General features: G+C 32.2%; 2 protein-coding genes across 2 annotated transcripts in view; both read right to left on the bottom strand.

Annotated features, from left to right (window-relative positions):
• On the bottom strand, window positions 1–20,322 carry LOC107464626 (uncharacterized; the record flags this gene model as incomplete). Its single annotated transcript, XM_021131710.2, is given in 42 exon segments — window positions 1–131; window positions 342–422; window positions 579–689; window positions 778–966; window positions 1,114–1,179; window positions 1,705–1,779; window positions 1,886–1,996; window positions 2,089–2,177; window positions 2,289–2,433; window positions 2,976–3,073; window positions 3,432–3,573; window positions 3,759–3,806; window positions 3,889–4,059; window positions 4,158–4,226; window positions 4,348–4,467; window positions 4,567–4,639; window positions 4,728–4,846; window positions 4,941–5,060; window positions 5,406–5,493; window positions 5,932–6,143; window positions 6,740–6,786; window positions 7,366–7,444; window positions 7,554–7,635; window positions 7,866–8,003; window positions 8,200–8,248; window positions 8,358–8,412; window positions 8,498–8,574; window positions 9,936–10,076; window positions 11,197–11,272; window positions 11,947–12,141; window positions 12,260–12,309; window positions 12,412–12,490; window positions 13,405–13,483; window positions 14,151–14,288; window positions 14,519–14,567; window positions 14,685–14,739; window positions 14,858–14,934; window positions 15,539–15,619; window positions 15,708–15,788; window positions 16,632–16,707; window positions 19,857–19,995; window positions 20,087–20,322. Coding segments are annotated over 41 exon segments (4,064 nt in total), but the record flags the coding sequence as incomplete, so codon positions are not given.
• A 333-nt stretch (window positions 20,323–20,655) lies between these two features.
• Window positions 20,656–21,176, bottom strand: part of LOC107464563 (uncharacterized) — a 2,040-nt gene continuing 1,519 nt past the window's right edge. The window contains exon 3 of the mRNA XM_016083485.1: window positions 20,656–20,711. Coding sequence (XP_015938971.1) covers window positions 20,656–20,711 — 56 coding nt within the window. The remainder of the gene's footprint in view (window positions 20,712–21,176) is intronic.

The raw sequence follows: 21,176 nt of genomic DNA, 5'->3' as shown, positions 1-21,176 counted from the left end.
GCTTTCATGGCTTCCTTTGCAGAGGCCATAACATGAACTAGATCTTTCTGTGGAGTATTGAGGGAATCCATGTAGGCCTTCCTTACTTCAGTATTAACATTGAACTTCCTAACACCAAGGTTTATGCATTCCTGTCAAGAATTAAAGAGGGGGTTGGCACTATACATTGATAAAATAAGGATAATTTGTTGCATCATTAGGGTAACTTCCAAATATTGTAATGTATACCAATTTTGTAACTTGAGCTCAATGCACAAAGCATGCTAAAGTTTAATTTGACTGACAAAAACATAAAAAGGGGAAACACTGAGAATCGCGACGTATCACCACTATAACGGTACCTTAACAAGTTCTTCGGATAAGCCAGATGCTCCATGAAGCACCAGGAAAACTCCTTTCTTCAAGCTCAATGCATGCAGTTCCTAAACAAATTTAGAACGCCAGTTTCAGAATTGATGAAAAAACATGAATTTCTGTTCAGGTATAGTCTTCAAAGTTCTATATCCTTTTTTTCTTTTAAGAAAATAATAGTATATAATAAAGTTTCATAAAGAATATGATTAGAAAATTATTACTACCTTCAGTAAATCAAATTTGAGATTTGGACCACTTGCAGGGTATTTTCCATGCACATTTCCAATACACACTGCCAAAGCATCTATGCCGGTCTCATCGATGAATTTTTCTGCCTGAAATTGATGAGAACAACGTTAACAGATTTAGCAATTTCAAGCACAGAAGAAAATTTGAGTTGATAGCATAGAGGAAGATAATAACCATCTTAACATCTGTTAGCTTTGCTTCATATTCTTCCACAGTCAAATCATCTTCCGTCCCAGACAACCTTCCTAGCTCAGCTTCAACCAATATCCCTTTCGAGTGAGCCAGCAGTGATATAAATTTTGTGTATGCAGTGTTTTCATTGAAGGAAAGATGTGAACCATCTACCATCACAGAATTGAATCCCTAATATCATTGCATCACAGATGCAGTTTCAACTTAGAGAATTATGGAGATCATAAAGCAATAACTAAACATGAATGCACCGCATCATTTTTGTGATTAAAATGGTTTCTATAAGCAGGAATTAAGTTTTCCAAACAAGCAAATTACCAGATCAAGAGCTTCCACAAGATCTTGCTTTGAAGTTCCATGATCAAAGTGAACAGTAATCGGGACCTGCCACATATATACATGATTATGCAGTGAGATTTAAGCTACTTCAACTAATAGTTATCTAAAACATATCTTTGTGCTCAACTCATAGGTATTCCATATAACTTGGTAAGCTTATAAATAAACAACTTGATTTGAATATTTTCAGCATTGGAGATAATTGAGTAGTGTGTATGTTCATGCCTTATTTAAGTAGATAAGGATGAACAGGGGCTACTTAAAAAACATATAGCTATGACTCTACTAAAAACATTAATATTTGATGTACTGATAAATAGCTATGATTTCCTTAATATAACACCATCATTTGTTTTCTTGTTTCTTTGGTTTGATCCTGAATACTGAAAACTAATATTTCAAACTTTATAAATTCAACTTCTAAGATTTTCATCATTAAAATTTGTTATATGAATTTCAAAGTTAAACATTTGCTGTTATCAATCATGGCTTCATTCCAGCTTAACGATGACCATTGCATTTTGTATTTCACTTGAGATACTCGATTATTAAGAATATAACGCCACTTACACTGGCTTGCTCTGCAGCAGAAATGCAACAAGCAACCAAGGGAATTCCTCCTTGCTTCAAGGCACCAGGATGGATCTGAAGATATTATATAACAAGAATTCAAAACAAGTTTAGAGGAACCAAGTTCTTATGGGAGAAAATAGAACAACTTCGAAAGTCACTTAAGATGATTATTTCTGACCTGTAATATAGCAGGACTTTGTTCTTCCTCTGCTGCAGAAATAACAGCCTCAACTCCTTCCAAATTGTAGACATTAAATGCTCCAACAGCATACCCTCCCTTTTCAGCATTCTTTAATCGAAAAAAAAAAAAGAAAATATAGATAACATTAATTGGTATCAAGGAGAATCAGTAGAAAAAACTTGAAGCAGCTAATCCCTTACGCTAAGAATCTCCTTTGTTGATGTAAGTCTGATTGGATGAGTCCAGGACTTGACTACTTCAGCCAAAGCTCTGCTATCACCAACATTGCCTAACAAAGGCAGATCTCTTTGATGGTAAAGAAGAATATTGAAGAATAAAGGATACAGATTTTACAGCAGTGGATGCTCAAAAAAGAAAAAAGCTGGGAAAATCAACTTACCAGGAAAGACAATGTATGGAACTCCTGGATGCCTACTTTCTGGTCCTAATTGCCACAAGGGAATTCCAGCAAGTGCTTGTCCAACTATCTTGGCACATCTAGCACCAAGGGCTTTTGTAGCAAGGTCTGAAGAAGTAATACCACCCTAAAAAGGTATTATATGTGAGTGTTTGACTAAAACCTTAAGGCCTGTCAGAAAAGACATTAAAGGATACAGGACCAGGTCTAGCATCCCCAAACTGATTTTGTGAGTAAATATCAAGATGCAAGAAATTATATTATGTAACTTGTAGAAAACAGTCTAGGAGTTTTTCATACACAATAAGAATTTTTTAGTACCAGCTATAATACAAAGTTACAAACTCAATAAACAAAACTTAAGTGTTTTTAAAGGAATAAGTTCTAGCACTCTCGAGCATAAAATCTTGTGTAGGCCTTTTTTAAAGTGTCACTAAATTTTTTTATGGGATTTGTTCCTCAATAACTTAATTTCTCAAGTAATCAACCTTGTCTTGGTGCATATCTAAAACCTTGTCATGTGACTATACTGTGGTAAAACATATAATTCCGACCCAGATAGTGTAGCGCCTATTTTGGAATATGAAAGGAAAAAAGACAAGGAAAAAAGGAATATGAAATTTTTCATACCAAAATGCAGGTTGACCAACAAGTCCTTTAAACATGTACCTTTGCAAGTATATAGCGAGGTTTTGTAGTTATTCTTTTCACTATTTCCACCAAAGCAGAGCTCACTTTAAAATTAATGTTCAAACTTTCAGATGCAGCTGCACATTTGAAAATAAAATGGAAGATTAGATTGATGGACATGAAATTATATTTCTAACATTTAAAAGCACTTTGCCGTGGTTATTTAGAAGTTCAGATGAAGAACAACGGTAAGCTATCTTAGGATGATATAGAAAGCTGATAGAGTCAGGATTATTAATAATTTAATAGTAAGCTTGGGATTGTACTAGTAACAATAGAACTTGACCTGATTGGAAAACAAGTGAATTAGGCTACTGTATTATTGAAGATCATCTTACTATTAATGCCATAATATAGTTCCTCTTTTTCTCTAACCCTATGCCTATAATTGAGGTGGAGAGAAGATAAAGAAAAGGAAAATGGAGAAAGACAAACTTTTTCCAGTTATGAGATTCCGGCTGGTCATTATAAGGGTGTCTTTATGAGCTTTAAGGTATGCATCTGCTAATTCAGCTGCTCGACTGACTTCCTCCTCCCGCTCCTCGACAGGCCTCATTGCAAGTTTTTCAACTGAGACCTAATTAAAAAAAGATCATATTAGGCTGAAAAAATAATTTTGGAAAGAAAGTATTTTCGTTAGGCACAAAGCTAATGCCTTTGATAACAGTTAACAAAAATATATATATTATAAGTTATACCATGAAAGGAACAATGATGGATTCGTAATAAAATGGCAAAAAGGAAATTTAAGATGTCAATCACCTCAACGCTTTTCAAGAACTGACCACACTGTAATTTAAGTTCTTCAACCTGTGGATAAACTTGCATGAGCGCAAAATGGGTATGCCAAGGAGACTTGATTTGAATAATTTATCAAAATTTCATTTTCCACCTGCTTTGTTGTTTTTGGAACATATGATCCCACAACTATCAAACCACCATTCCTTTCTCTAGTAATTCCTAGATCCTTTGGCAATATTGGGGGCCTCGAGATAATTCCAATTCGGGAAGAAACAAAACTAGCAGCAGTACGACATAAGAAGTGTTTTCCCATCAATTCTGCCTGTTAACAGGACAAAACAATAAAGCAGCATTAACATCTATAAACAATCATGCAAAAAAAGGGCCAAATAAATGCAATTAACATGAATGAAATTCTACCTTGGTCATTCCAAGTGCAAATACAGCCATGTCTCTTTCACTAGCTGCATTAACTACACATGCTGAACCCTGCTTTTACAATAGACACACACTAATTCATAATATTCTAACAAGAAAAAGTCAAGTCACTGGTTTTCTTCTTATAACTTAAGAATGTAGAAACTAAAGTGCATTATCAATTTCTGTATACCTTTTTCAGACTGCATAGATGCTGGCAAACTGCATCTGGTCCTCCTTTCCTCAAAAGTTCAATGGAAACAGATGCAACAGTGGATGCAGGTATTCGACCACCAGTCTTCTCTTCTACCCACTATAATTGGATAAAGATCTTTTAAAAAATTATTCTATGCCAATATCAAAATAAAAGTCAGCACAATCCAGTAATAAAAAGGAACAAAGAGGCTTTTACATCACGCAGATTCGAAGATTTGTAGCCAAAGGCAGCATCTTTAGCAAATTCTGTGTCCCCTGCAGGAACAAGCCTGCAGACAAAAAGTGAAGTAAGCAAGGTTTCTAATGTCCATTCCTAATTCCTTTCGACCAAGTTAAATGAAGAATGGCAAGACATACGTATCAGAATCAGCAACATAGTGTATGTCATTGATAGTGTAGCGGCCTCCTTGAAGGAAAAAGGGACAAATTATCCACGCATCCATTTCACCTAACACCGAAACAGCAGCATCTGCTTCCTGTGCACAATAACTGAGTGTCATTTTGCATATTGAATAATAAGTATCATCATTCACTGGAACATGTTGTTAAGCTAAAGAATATCATTCTTGCCTCAGGAAAATGGCCACGCAAAGTTGAGTCTCCCCTCAAAACAATTGTATAATCAATGTTGTCAACTGTTTTTGCTGCAGCGTCTAGATTTCTGCATATCTCTGTTATCAGTGCACTGGCCTGTCAAAGATTAAATGAAATATTACAAAATTGATAGAAGACCATATTGCTTACTATTGAAATATCCAATAACCTTAACCATGGATAATTTATAATTCAGGTTACTTTTTCAGGGATTACTAATAGAGTAGATACTTGAATGCTGGAATTACTATAGCTCTAAATTTATTTATCTCAAACCTTGCTTGTTTTACCTTTGGATATGATTCTTATTAATTCACGCATGATTATAAGTGGACTTATTGCAGAATGGAGACAGATAAGAAGAGTTTTTTATTTTTATTTTTTTAATTTTCCTATAACATTTATGAATTTACTGGTGCAAATGAAAAGATATTTATTTACCTTCTCAGAACTCAGTGACCTGGAGTTTGTCAAAATGAAAAAGCACTTTGGACCTTTTCTAAACTGCCCAGTCAGTGATTCAATACTCCTGCAGAAGAACATACCCAACTGAGTAACATGAGAATTTTCTTCAGGCAGGATTTCTTAATTTCAGCTCCCAATCTCATGATCAAAGTATAATCGATTGAGAATAAATGACAGCCTGGTGCACAAGCATCCCGGATCAATGAGTCTGGGAAAAGGCCGTATCAGAAGGGTGTAATGTAAGCAGCCTAACTTAATGATTACGTCATTGATTGATTTTACGGCTTGAATTTGTGACCTTGAGGTCACATGGAGACAACTCAACTATGGCTCTAAGGCTCCCCCTCAATTAATTTGGAATATGAATGAGAAACAGAACTAATTGAACTACCTTGCCCGAGGAAGTTTGGTTTAAGATAGTAGTACTATGCGGCTCATTATGAACAGTAGCATTGATTATGCCAAAAGGGTAGAATGACAAAAGGATACGAAGTTCACGTACCATTCTGTTAATACCTCTATATCATGAACAGTTTGTGTTCCTGTTGGATCATCATCAAGAACTACCAAAATCTTGGAACTTTTTTCAGTGAGTTTTTGTATGTCAAGGAGAGGATCTTGAGGCCACTCAGATGGAAGAGAATGCAACACAGTGTCTTTCCTCAGAACCTGGAGTTTCCCTTCAACTCTGACACCGGTTAGTGTCTCATAAACCTGTATAGTTGAAACAGCCCGTCTGAATTATTCAGTCATTGTGTTTATCACATATTAAGGAAATGTGGATCATCTGTAAATATGGTTTGTGATGTAATAAGGAGCAGAAGACTAGAAACAAATATCATAGATAATCTCAAGTAAATAATGCAATAGGAAAAGACAAAACAGAAATCTATAGATGATTGGTGCTTATATCATCATGTAAACAATTGCAACAATTTTCAACATCCAATAGAAATCCAGTCATATTTAACTAAGAGAGTGTTTGGTATTTGTGTTTTTTTCATAATCAGTTGATATGATTGTGTTAAACATTTCCTAACAAAATATTGAAAAGAGGAAACAGAACATAAGAATGTTGCATTCTTCAATTACTGGTAAAAAAAGCATGCCAACTGAAAATTTAAACATAAAAAAACCTTATAAATTGTCATCTATATCCTAAACAAATCAAACCATGTGTAACTACTTTGATAGAGCTTCTTAAGATTACAAAACATTTTGAGCATGCTAATTGCATCTTATTTGATTCCAATGTATCAGAAAATAAAATAAATTTAGAGGTTCCGTTGGTCAACATTAGTTGCTCATACCTTAACCACACCAGCATCATCTTGCCGTCCCCAACCAGCAGCAGAACCTACACAGAAACATAAAGCATTTGAGACAGTACTTATCCTAACAGTATTATTCAAATTCAATATTTTTCTTCCCTATTTCCAGGCTCCTTTCTGCCATGTAAATGCTTCATTTTTCTTGTTTTGCAGAGGATAGCAACATGGACACTTAAATTTCAGCCGTCCCAAAGTATTCAAATCAGTTCTAGTAGCATGGTCCGGGTGGCTTATTATTTACATATATGAATAGTGCTATCCTCCTTCATATTGACACTGTCTGTCATATGCAGAAGATTTGATTTCCACAAATTTTTCAACTGTTTAAGATAGCAGGATCCTAATTTATGTGACATAAAGGTCACTGGAAAATATGAGCATGAAGAATTATATCCTAAATGTACCATCCTTTGTTCATCAGCCAATACATCAAATGGACAAGCTCAATTTCCTCCCCCTTTTCTTCCTTTAATTTTGTATGATATAATTCAAAAACAAAACTTCATTGCAATTTCCTGTTTCTTATTTATGTTGAATAAAATGGAATATTGATGATCAAGTTGAACCGAAGGAAACATAAACCCATATATATTGCATTAGAGCACCTGACAGATACAGTTGATGAGCAATAGTTGATAGTTGAAGTGGAACTTTCAAAGAAGCTGATTCACGAGTAACGATTCCCTGAATATGAGAATATATATTAATAGCACAAAATTATGACAACTTATTTGAAAAAAGTGTTACACTAATATTCCTGCCAAACAGTGAAAAAAAATTTATTGATGCTGACCATGTCCTTCACAAAGATATCAAGTGCTGAATATGGTGTGTAATCATTATCTAGCATGTGTGGGACACGATTTTCAAGCATCCTGCAACAGTAGAGAGAAAAATTGTTTTAAAAATTAAGATATGATAATAGAAAGCTCTCTATGACAAATTCTTTTGAAACAGCCATGAGAAGAGTAACAAGAGTAGCAACACAACCATAACCACACATGATTGATTATGAATGTGACTATAAAGCAAGCAAGTTCTTTAAATTTTTCTTAAGGTCAAAGAGGGAACAACGGAGAACAATCACTTCATCGACGACACATACCAGGATGTACCCCCACTAATTGTAATAAAATCAAACAAGAGTCTTGTATTCAGACCCAGTCTTGCTGCAAATGCCATTGCCTCAGCAGCTGATGCTATGTGAACTCCAGCAAGCAATTGATTAACCATCTTTATACCACTAGAGAACAAAATACACCAAAATTATATCATTAGACATTCATTTGAAATAAAATTTACTATGTCCACTCAATTTCATTGTCAACTTGAGTCACATTTATCATTGCATTACTTATCTCAAGCAGATAAAAAGCAGTACTAGCCAAAGGACAAAAATGGATAAAGAACCGCTGACTCATAATTAACTAAAAAAATACCTTCCAGCACCACAGCCACCTTTAATAATGTAAAGCTTCTCACTTAAGGCTGATCACAAAAAACTCAAAATCAATTAAAAGTGATTATTGAATTTACTGCAACCCCAGAATCAAAATTAAAATTTTGCATTTTATGATAAACACTTATTAGTTATTACCTGCTAAGACTAAACCAACGCTCTTAAGAGCATCATCGGATCCCGAAGCCATTATCTGGGAAATAGACAAGATTTGACTTACTCAGTTCATAAATGATGAGGGGAATTTCAAAAAAAGTCCCAAAGATGAAATTTCAGACCGTAAGTGTTCCCATTGAGGCCCTCTTAACTCCACCAGAAACAGGGGCATCCACTAACTTCAAACTTTTACCCTCATCTGCGTTATATTCAGTTCAACGGTCACAACCACATCCTTCAATAAAAGCATAAAGGGTGCAGCGGACTAAACTAAAAAAAAACATTCGAACTGCAGAAAATAACATCCGTTCTGGTGAGCAGAAACATGGACAAGGCAATATTAGCATAATTCTCTGTCATGCTTTACTTTCATTGCAGAGAAGAATTTTATCTGTTAGTGAATAAACAACCTAAAAGAGTTCATATTTTACACATTTCAATTTGTTGTCAAATAATTTCTAAAAAATTGAAGTGAATTCATGAGAATGCAAGAGAAAGTACAAATTTCCTTTAGAGCTTTAAGCATTAGCAAACATTTATACAACATTATGTAAAAGTTATATAACTTCAGTCAGGAGCATCTAATGTGGCATGTTATAGTCTATGATTGCAGTAGTCTGCTGCTGTTAATTTTGAGGGAAAAGGACAAATAGGTCCTTGACCTTTTGGCCTGCAGATATTTAAGTCTCCAAAGATTTGAAAATACATTTAAGTCCCTGACCTTCTCAAAATCTGAACACATCAATCCCTCTATTCACTTGGGTCTGTCAAACCCAACGGAAAAACCAAATGTGTCTCCGTTGTACTAATCTGTCCAATACGGATGCAAACGTGGGAGAGTTTTTAAAATAGGACAAATTAGACCCAGGGATCGATGTGTCCAGATTTTAAGGAAATCAGAGACTTAAATGTATTTTCAAATCCTCAGAGACATAAATGTCCACATACCAAAAAATTAGGGATCAATTTGTCATTTTCTCTAATTTTTAAGCATGGCTCTCGCAGACATTTGTCACTTACTAAAATTCATTAAGCATATTGGGTGGTTGAGCGTTCAACTTAAGATTGTAAATAAGAAAATATTCCCATCAATTCCACAAAAGTGCAACTATCAGCAGAAAAATATCTACTTCTCATTAATATTTTTTATTTCAAAATATACTTTATTAAATATCTAGCTTCATTTTACACATCCATTTGCATGACACCAATAATGTGACAGATAACTTCTACCTCTTTAACATTCTCTAAATCATAATGCACCTTTCTTCTGTCCCTTGATTAGTTAGAGATTTACAGCCAATAAAAAAAATCATGCAAGTTATCCTTTGACTTGTATTATATCTACTAAGATACTTTAAACTAGGAGAATCAACTCTGACTAGTTCTCCTTCTACTTGTACGGGGCAGTATTCACTCATTAAAATTTAGGCCACATTTTAAGAGTAGCCAATTTAGATGGGAAAATTCACTCTTCTTCTGCATATAAAGAAAGGAAGAAAAAAAATTCTGATATCAAATACAGATCACATAACCATGTATCTGGGAGTAGTAACTCACTATGCAATCTACGCTCTAGCTGACTCACATATCATAGATAATTGAGAAATTTATATGCACCTGAAACTGCACCAGATTCTCCATACAATACATTTTCTGCTTGTGCTTCGTTTGCAACCATGATTATGAGAACATCAACATCTGAAAGAAATAATATGTAAATATTTATGTGCTTGAGATTTCCATTTTTCACTTTTTCTTTTTTGGACAAATGTTGTTTTTTGTAAGGAAAAGACAGCGTTAAAAGACAAAATAAAACAAAAGAATTCAATAAATTATGTATACACTTTTCTTTTGCTTTCTCAGATGTAATTTACATGAAATTTTCTTAGTCCTAATACCTATAGCAAAGAAGTTTATGATGATATTTTGTTGACTATTACACTATCAAAATTAATCCCTTTCTCAAATAATTTAATTTTGATACAGTTTGTCAACGGAAAAGATTTTTAGAAGTCATCTCGTCATGAACTGTCACATCATTTAAATTAGGGTAAACAAACTTTTAGTCCCTTTAAAATTAAGGTTAAATAGTGCATGTATTTGTGCAATTAAGGACAAGTACGATTGGCTTACAACTAGTGTGGAATTACACTAAAGGTCATCTCTAAGCTCAAACTTTTTGAAACTAGTCTTAGAGATGCTTACTGATCAATTCTCAGAGTCCATACCATAGTGCATTTTTTTTTTCCGATGACATCGTCTTTATGGGAGAATCACAGAAAGATTTAAACGAGAAGCTAGATTTGAGGATACTAGCTTTGAAAGTGCATGATTTGCGCACAAGTCGCATTAAAATGGAGTATATGGGAAGAAAATTCATAATGGGAAGAGAAAACACCAACCCAGAAGTGAAAATTAGAGAAAACAATATACCACAAGTAAAACGAATTTAAGTATCTTGGCTCTATTATTTAGAACAATGGAGAAATAGAGGATGACGTAAACCATAAGATTCAAGAGGGTTGGTTACAATGGTGGAGTGTTTAAAGCTTTATATGCAACAAAAATTAACTTTACAAGGTGGATAAATGCATTAATAACAAAATCCATGGTAAGGGTCAACTTCATTTGCCATGGCATACCAGCTTAGGAAAACAATTCCAACCATGATCAATGACCAATGTATCAGGCTTTTCATTTCTAGACTAGAAGCAGGATTGAAAGGAATGAATTTATTCACCATCTCGTACACTAATCAAATTGTACAAGCTTATTTGTAGTTGTAGGTTTGTAAGTATGCATTAAACTACTAATTTACCTTTACTCACTTCAGCTGGAGAGTTCCCAATAAAGCCACCAGCATTTGCAAATCGTGTTACAGTTGGTTTATACACCTAGAAGCAAAAACAGAAGTATTGGAAAGAAGCTTATGGTGCTCATTTTACTTTCTGTCATGATATATAAATAAAATTTTATCACAGTAGCATCCAGATCATGCACAAATACGTAATGGACTCTGCACACATTAATGCAAAGAAAAATATCAATGTGCCTGCATATGTGAAAAACACAATGGATGACAAAGTTAGCGGGACAGAACACATGAAGATACATAAACATTGAAGCACAAGCATGCTGCTAAACTCTTCATAGAATATGGTAAGAACAAGGTTTAGTCAAATAAATCGGTGCTTGTGCATCTTGGCCCAGATGAACTTTTAATATTGATATTGATGCATGCCAGTTCAATTGTTTTGTTACAATTATTGTAAAATATGCTGGTACCTTGCCTTCTTCACCCATATCCTTATTAAAACATAAATAACTTTTCAATGTCTTAAAGTTCTCAGAAATGAATACACTATGATCTGACTTTAGATTTTCAGTTTCTGACAGAAAAGTTGAAATTTACTTGTGGATTTCAATGCTGTTGATCATGTAGGAAAATGTATGCATTGCTTGCTAAGATGGTTGCCAACTCACTGCCATGATACTACCATCAATTTTTGGAACAAATTTTCCATTTGTTCAATGCAATATAGATAAAGAATTGAAAGTGAGGAATTACATCAAAACCATTGACGCTGAATTTTGAATTCACCAAATGAGTTGCCATGCCAAATCCCATTGCTCCAAGGCCTACAAAACCAACTCTTCTCCCACTCTTAGAATCCGAAGTGATTTCCGATGCCAATTGTTCAGGGCTATATAAATCTTCATTTGCAGCATCTGAAACTTTTACTCCATAAATTTTCTCCCAAACCTATCAAGAAAATGATGAAGAAATATCTAAAGAAAAAAAAACATATATCCATGAAAAAAAATGAAAGCTAAAAATTAATCTTTTTAATTGAAATTTGCTGAAACAGATGTCCATTTACCTTAATTAATGATGTACTATCATCTTCTCCACAAGAAACATTTGAGATCCCTGAAATGTGAATTTGGTGAATCATATAAGCTGAAAGAGCTAGGTTGTTCTTAATGAAAAGGATCATCAAAATCACTGTTTAGTTTTCAAAGATTTTTGTACCATGAATAAGTTGTTGATGAGTGGTAGCCAAAAGTGGAAGTGGAAAAGTAAGTGACTTGGCCATATCCAAAATGATTTCCTTGAATAAAGAACAGTCAATAGCCATAATGAAAATATCAAGTATTAAAAAGAATAACAATAACCATATGAATTAAAAACAGAAAGTTAAAAGAGCCAATTTTGAAAATCAAAAGACATTAATACAAATATACAATATTGTAGCTCTTTTCCAACCAGAAAGAAACAAGCAGTGAATGTTTTATATCACTAGCACTTCTACTCCTCACATGAGAGCTTTCTGGTGTTAGAGCATGTAAAAAGTACAGTTCTGATCAAGCCCTGTGCTAAAACTAAAATTTAATTTGAAGAAGGCAAGCAGTTGGAATCAAACTCTGTTTCACTTGGTCATAAACTTGCTCATAATACCATATTATTTAATTTACCATGATGTGTAATCTCGTACATAATAAATTTATCATAACGTGTCAAAATTGAATTGAAGTCCATATGTTACTCAATCAACCAATGATAAACTAAAGAGTAGTGCTAGGGAGCCAATGGCCTAAACGTACAATGTGTACAATGGGCTAAATTTTTTGTTTATGAATAAAATGAACATCACCTATACTATCCAGAATAACCATCTGGATACCAGGGATAACCATCCGGATACCAGAGATAATAAACATCTCATGTTATAAAAAGCTAATTTTGGGTTCACCAAGGTTCGAACTCTTGACCTTCCGGACCTGGAACTCTAATACCATGTCCTGAAACCACTCATCCCAAAAGCGTAACCTGATAGGACAATGTAACACTAATAATCATATCTCTAATACTTTCTAAACCTTCATTGTACACATTGTACGCTTAGGTCATTGGCTCCCTATACTTTCTCTAAACTAAAATATGTCAGTAGCATAACCATTTGACAAGCCAAAACACATGGTAAATGTACAAAATTTAGCTGCTTTTGATCTCTATTAATCTTACCAAGTCCTTAACAATAGTGTTTAGAATTTGATGCTTAATCTCTCCCTTTAACAAAAGAGGAACATTATTCTTGAAAACCCTACAAAAGAAATGAAACAATCACATCCTACAATAAGTGGGGAGGGAAAAAAAGTGGGAAGGAGGATTAGAAAAAAGTAAGTTAAATGCAAAAGTTGTTTAAATGAAATATTTAAATAGCACATTTTGATATCAGCATTCAGCTGGTGAAAAAACAACTTTTGGAATGCTAGGAATTAGAATTCACTCAAGAGTTGAATTCTTTTTCTTGCTTTGGAACAACAAAAAATGAATAGTTTGAATTCCGTTGAGAATTCCAATTCTCATTTTTCCTTCATTTGTAAATCAGACCAAAAGGGGTCTGATTTCCAAATCCATTCACACACTCTTTAAATTTGAATTCTATTCTATTAATATATTATAGTCATTTCAAATCATGGAATTGATTTTCAAATAGAAATGAATTCTTTTCTTAAAGGAAATAGAATTCTTTTCTCATGTTAAATGGTTTCCAAACAAGCTCAGAAATAAATAAAATGGGTTATAATGTCAAGCTTCCTTTTTCAATAAATTTTAAGCCTATTTTCCTGCCTTAAATTTGTTTTCCCCAAAAAAATATAGTTATGCAATAATACACATCTAAAAGCATCCACATGAACACGCATGTGTGTAAGATTTTTTTTTTTCTTTACTTGGAGTTGCCTATTTCATATTAATGAAACACACACCATGAATTTCCAGCAGCGTTGGAAATGATATCATAGATTATCCATGGGTGAATTCCAGCTTTGGCACCAAGAGAGAGAGCCTCCACTGAAGCAATGAAGTGAATTCCCTCAAGCAACTCAGTAACCATTTTAACCTTACTGCAATGCAAAAAGATTGGTAAGATTCAATAAATGCTAATACAGCCAACAAGACAGGACATCCTACAACAGAAGTTAGCTTTGTTGGTTAAGACATTATCAGAGCAATTTAGGACCATTATCTAAGTTTATCATGAAAACATCAACAAATAGATGAATTAAAAGGAGCGTTTGAAAAATTGTATCTAATAATATAAAGTAGGTTTGGCAAGACCAAAGAAAGAAATAACCTGCCACCACCAATTTCACCCTCAAAAGTGAAAAGCTTTTCACACATTGCTGTCCAAAAAGAGAGAGAGACAATTAGCTAATATAAAAATATATTAAAAAGAATTACACTTTTACATAAAAGTCAAGTTCGATTATGATATAACTAAATAGATCTCAATGCCTTACCAGAAAGCACAGGCCAAGCCTTTGCAATGGCATCCGGCCTTCCTGATGATGCAATCTATAGTTCGCGCATCAACAATTAATGTAAGGTATATTGGCTAATCATAAGCAGGAAGCTTGTGCATTTTAAAACTCAGCACGAAATCATAATTACGATCAAAATAAGAATAACTTACAGTGATTTTTCCATTGAAAGCATCAGACCTCCCAAGAGAGACATATGCATCAACAATGTAATTTATCTCATGAATTTCTACAAGATAAATAAATGTTTATGACCTGTAACAATACATCACTAAATTCATCCCCCCTCTCCCCTTCCCCCCTTAAAAAAAGAAACAGAAAAATTGACAATATCATTCTAGAAATGTTCAAGTTGAGTGTACAAAGTGTTCACCAAAATACCCAAGAGTAAATAAAATTGCAAAATTAATAGCCAATTTTGTGCCTCAGTGAGAAAAAATAAATAAAACAAAATAAGAACTCTGTGGATACATCAGAAAAATGAATACAAAAACTTTTTATTAGTCTTCAATCTCCATTAGCATCATTGACCCAACATTAGTATCCAGACCACAACAAATAATGTGAAATCCCTTAAACTTGTTTCACTTCTGTTTTAGAAACAATGTAATAGAAACATCACATATGTGAAAGGGAAATTGAACTCACAATATCCTCAAATGACCGACTATCAATCTATCATGAGTCATGACAAGTGAAAATATTTACAGTGATCAAGGGGTTAACTGATCAACTCTAATTCCAAAAGTATGAGAATGTGATGAGTTGTTAGGAACTCCTTTATGAAGAATCAACCTATCATATAGAGCCAAATTATCAAAGGCAGCTGTTACCTGCCAGTTCCTTCTCCAACTTTTGGAGAACTGATGGTGATATGGTTGAACGGAGGATTAGAACTGTATCCGATTTTAGACCTGCATATCCCAAAAAAAGAATTTTCTTTACAGGAACCATGATCCTTGGAAATAAATAATATATAATGTCTAAAAGCTTCATAGAGACCTTTCAAAACACCCTCTTCTCCAAAAATTAGATCTTTAGTTTGATCCGCATGGCATATTAGGACCACTAAAGCTGTAACATCTGCAAGCCAGAAACGCGAAAACAAAAAAAAAGCATTAGAAAGGAGTCAATATAACAGTGTAATTTACATAAATTTTTACAGGCAGTGGAACAGTTAGCACAACTCTTCCTTTCATTTTCTTCAGAGAACATTACAATCCTAATAATAACTATAATATTAATAATTATTCTAAAGAATCTCTTTCTGAAGTCATGCAAAATAATAAACTGCTTAACTCAGTAGCTAAAAGATATAGGAGACCAGATTATATTCAGTACAAGATGTTTCTTGAACAAAGTTCATAACTTGATTACCATTCAGAAGTAATTATCTCAGAAGTTTAACTTCATTACTGCAAGTCATATAGATTCAGATACTAAACCTGCTTTAGCTTTGCAGTTAACAAACTTCAGAGACAAGTTGTCTATAAGATTCTATTTATAAAGCCATAATAAGAGGAAGATGCACTAAAAATTGTTGAACTCAATAAACCTACATCTTTTCATGTTAAAAATTAAGAGATAAGCATCTAGTCACTAAAAAACCACCCAACTGTAAATACATACTAGTTTCTGCTTTTGTTTGATTATTGCCTCTCATAAATCAAAGATTCATTATAACTTTATAAGTTTTAGAATGAGAATGCTGACAACTGCTGCCCAACTCAATCCCTCATATCATAACAAGATTTGATTATGAATTTAAAACCAAATTTGTTATTTAATTTGAAATGATATTATACATCACAAGAATTTTAAAGCAGGATACTACCATATTAGTAACCATAGCAAAGCTTACGAAAACATATAAATCTAACAATAATTTATGAAATAGTCAACAATACAGCTGAGATATCCATTTACCTCTTCCCACTTCCGAAGGGCTTGAACATCTGCGTCCTCCAAGCTTCATAAGTTCATCTATGCTGGAATCAGTTATCTACAGAGAAATTCATTTCACTTCAATTAAAAATTTGTAAACAGTAACACAGCATTGCTATGAAATAAGAAGTTTCAACAAAAAGCAGAAACATAATAAAATAAACAAATAAATACATAAGAAAGGAAAAACAATCTCTTTGGGTATATATGGTTAATTGACACAATTTAACAAGTCATATCTCTTGCCTGATAAATGATAATAGCTATTTGTTTACTAGACGGCAATTCTGTGTAACCAAATTGTGATATAATATTTTATTTGCACCCTTGGCAACTAAAAGCTTAGCAACATTCAGTTATTGTGGTAAGTCAAGATAAGTTATTATGTTAAACTCAACATTAAATCCTTGAGTGCTAGAATTTTGATAGTGATAACCAGATACTCTAGGATTATACTGGTTGTGGTTGTGATTGTTGAGAATGGATATCCAACATGTTTATTTTGTATATATGAAATATCCTATTTAAGGGAGTTCTACCGAATTTCAGAAAACTCAGACTACTAAATAGCTAATTCATAATATTAAGTTTAGAGCAATGTTACATGATTACTAAATATTATCATTTTTGACCAGCACTTGGCTAGCAATAATTTGTCCCTATATTTATAGACGTTCTACACACAAAAAACATATAATTTACATCTATATTAACTAGAGTTTTGCACACATAAGTCAATACAGTTTACACTCACATTTTTCAGAGTTTGCACACATGAATTAGTAAAATTTATTTGTTAAAAATAATTTAGTATTTGTACTGACCAATGATGGTTAAAAATACTAAAAATTGTTGGCCCCCCAAGAATTTCTCTTAAGTTTATCTTTATTATACTTGCTAAGGTCGTAAAATCTTGTGACATTTGGCACTCAGTAATACATGTAGCTCAGTTGGGAAACAACCTGGAAGTTGCTTGAATTATTAGAAGTAAGAGATGTTACTACATGCCACACACATTTTTCTTCATTGATTCATAAAGTTCCTATCATCAAAGCTAACATCCGGAATATCTATGGAATAAAAGGAAAATCATGATTGTTATAATAAAAGTTTTCAAAGTTTTTGAAGTTTTCAAATCATGCATACATGGTAATGAGAATCATCTAAACAAGTTTTCAAAGTTCTTAGTATCATTGTGTAATAAAAGGAAAATGCAGGCACAAGAAATGTCTCAAGTATTAACATGGAATAAAATTACTACCTCTATCTGAAAGCAATTGTTCAATTTTAAATACGCTCATAAATATAAAATAAAAATAAAAATTTCAATTTAAGAAAATTTGATATTTATGTTAAAAAATTAACTTCACTAAATTTCCTGTTTATAAGTTATCTCTATGTTCGGTACATTAATATTTGAGTCACTTAACAATATTTTGAGTTTCAAGAACTACTAAATAAATATTTAATATTGTAAATTTAACTATTTGTAATTTTGGTTCTCATATATATTTTTTTCTTTTTTCTAATTTTTTTAAAAGTCAGTGAAACTAGTTTCTTCTATTATCCTAGATTCAGATCAATTTGAAAATTGAGTATTAAAGCTTTAAAGGATTTTGGATTAGAATACCAAAAGAAATAAAATACAACTTTGTTTTAACCACATTTTGGTTTCTAAATCTCAAGAAGATTTTTGCCATTTGCACGATTTAAATCTACAATCATTGATTTTGAAACTCACGAATTTACCATTTTAGTTAATATCATATTGATTAATATTACAACTCTGATTATTTTTTAAATTATAATATATATTTAATAAATGATTTATTAATCCACTAGTGATCATAATAATATAATCACCAAAAATCCTTCTCCAAAGAGATTAAATAAATAAATATAATAATATTAAAAAGTAAAAATTATAATTCTTTTTAGTGATTATTAAAATTATAATTGATGCATGGTAGATCCGTTTATTATTTATTGAGTAAACTATTAAAATGGTATCTAAAAATTCATTTTCTTAACAAAAATAATTCAAAAAGATACAAAAAACAAATAAATTCTCAAAATACTTAAAAACATGACAAAAATGATAAAAAGATATTAATTTTTTATATTTGACAACGACTTTTAATCGGAGTAATGCAAAAAATATATATGTAATTATTTAAATGATACATGTAAAAAATGGAGTAAAATTTTACCAAAATATCTCTTTTTATTTTTTTCAAAAATTTTATATCAATAAAAAAAAGCAAAAAATTCACATGAGAAATTCTAAAGATAAAAATATTTTTTTAATTATATTCGCAAAAAATTCATTTCAACCCTTGAACTCTAAAGTTTTTTAAAATATATATGGCTCATTTTTATCACCATTTTAAATTTTTTGAAAGAGCTCACTTATTTAGTACCAACGTATTAATTATATATCAATAATATTTGAAAGACAACAACAAAAATCAATTAAAATAGCCTAAACTTACTTTATTTAGTATTTATTAATTGTAATAAATTCTAAATAAAATAAATTTTAATATTTTTTATCTTTCTAATATTATTGTTGTTTTTTATGTTTTTTAAATTAGTTTTCTTCTAGTCACCAAAAAAAAATTGGTTTTCTTCTTTTTATTTTTAACTATAAAATTGGATTATATACAGATTGAAAACGCATAATTAATTATAGACATTTAACAATATATACAACCAAATACAAGTAATTAGATTGTAATATTTAAATATGTGGAATTAATAATTAAATAATTTCAATAATTTAATTAAATTATTAATAATTTTTAGTTATCAATTTTATAAAAAAAAATACCTGCATCTAAATTTTCACTTATATCTACTCAGGACATGCTCATGCCATTTACAGAAGGTGCAATATTTACTTTAGTATATGCTCGGGAAATAAGTTGCAATTATGAAAAGTTTTGACCAATCAGAACACACTAAAAAAGAACGGTGTGATTTCTTCACCAAGTTACTGCGCCAGCGTTGCCCACAACAATAGTGGACCCACAGAGAGAGAGAATGTTGAGGAACTGAGGAAGAAAGAGAGACTCGTGAACCCTTTTCGGTTTTTGCAGCCAAAAGCAAGAGTTACTATGTACCGATTTGGGAGTAAGAGTGAGTGGCACTATCACCAACCAAAATTAACAAATTTAATTAAATAAATAAAGGCATAAAGTGAAGAACCTCAAAAGCTTGAACTGCATAGCCATGGCGAATAAGCGAAGACGCCATCTGCAAGCTCAAATCGTCCAACCCAACGAACCCGACAACTTGGCGATTCGCCATTGCAGCACCTGAAACTTCTAATCTGAACCTCTAAGAGCTAATTGAATTGATAGAAGAACACAAATTAATAAATAGTAGATGGAAAGAGGAAGGAGGTTATGGAAGAAAGGAAAGAGGGAGGAAATTACTTGCGCAGTTTTTTTTTGTTTTGTGAGAACTGAGAAGTGATTATTTGTCCCTACAAAGCAAGTGATTGCTGTGTCGCCTTCTTTCGCCTTTATTTCTTGATTCAATCATCAATCTCATGTACCGTGCGATTTCAATGTGTCAGTGATTATTTATGTATTATCAAAATTATTTAATTAATTAACTATCCGAACGTTTAAAGTGTGATTAAAAAATTGTGTATATAAAGAATCAAATTATTTTCTTCTCAAGCAGTGACAGGTAATTGGTAGTTTCGTACAAAAGTGACAAAGAAACATTGAAGCATATTCAAAAGACATGATCCAATACCATATAATGATGCTGAGTCACTTCCTCGTCATCTACTCCATCTAGAGGTGATGTTCATGGGCCTATATGTTCCCAAAAAAAAAAAAGAATCGATGAAGTCGAACGAAAATCCGGTTTAAAAGCTTCACTCACCTTATGTTATCACTTACCAATTCCCTTGATAAGCAATTAAGCACCAAGACCCCCAAAAAAAAAAGAGCAATTAAGCACCATCAATTTGTTCTATGTGTAAGTCTAAGGATCACGACTGCAGCCGAGGCCTTGGATAAATGGCAGCATCATCTCCTTCACTAGAAACTGCATTCAAATTTGAATTCTCAATGAAGAATATAAAATTCATAAGAATCTTGCCGATGTGTAATGGGCTGGTTATTTAGTCCAACAGAGATAAATAATAAATTCAAAAATTTTTAATAAGTTATTTCACATCAAATTTTAAATTTTTAATTTTAAATTTTAAATTTAAAAAAAATCCAATTAGTTATTTTAAAAAAATAATTATCTGAAATCTTAATTTACTAAAACATTTCATTCCAATTTATCTATCTACTTCTACTTAATACTAGTGTTAAACTCGTGCGATGCACGGGCTTATATTTAAATTTGATAAGTTAAATTAAAAATAATATTTTATAACCATATTTTTTTTAAATTTAGTATAACACTATCATCGTCGTTATATAATAAACGTGTTAAATATGTTGTTTTATCTTTATTCAAAGTAAAATATAAATAGAAGAGTTTGAAGTTTATAATATTCTT

The sequence above is a fragment of the Arachis duranensis genome, chromosome 9, assembly GCF_000817695.3.
Source record: "Arachis duranensis cultivar V14167 chromosome 9, aradu.V14167.gnm2.J7QH, whole genome shotgun sequence".
NCBI lineage: Eukaryota > Viridiplantae > Streptophyta > Magnoliopsida > Fabales > Fabaceae > Arachis > Arachis duranensis.
Note: the sequence above shows the minus strand (reverse complement) of the source record. Positions and strands in the feature narration are given on the sequence as shown.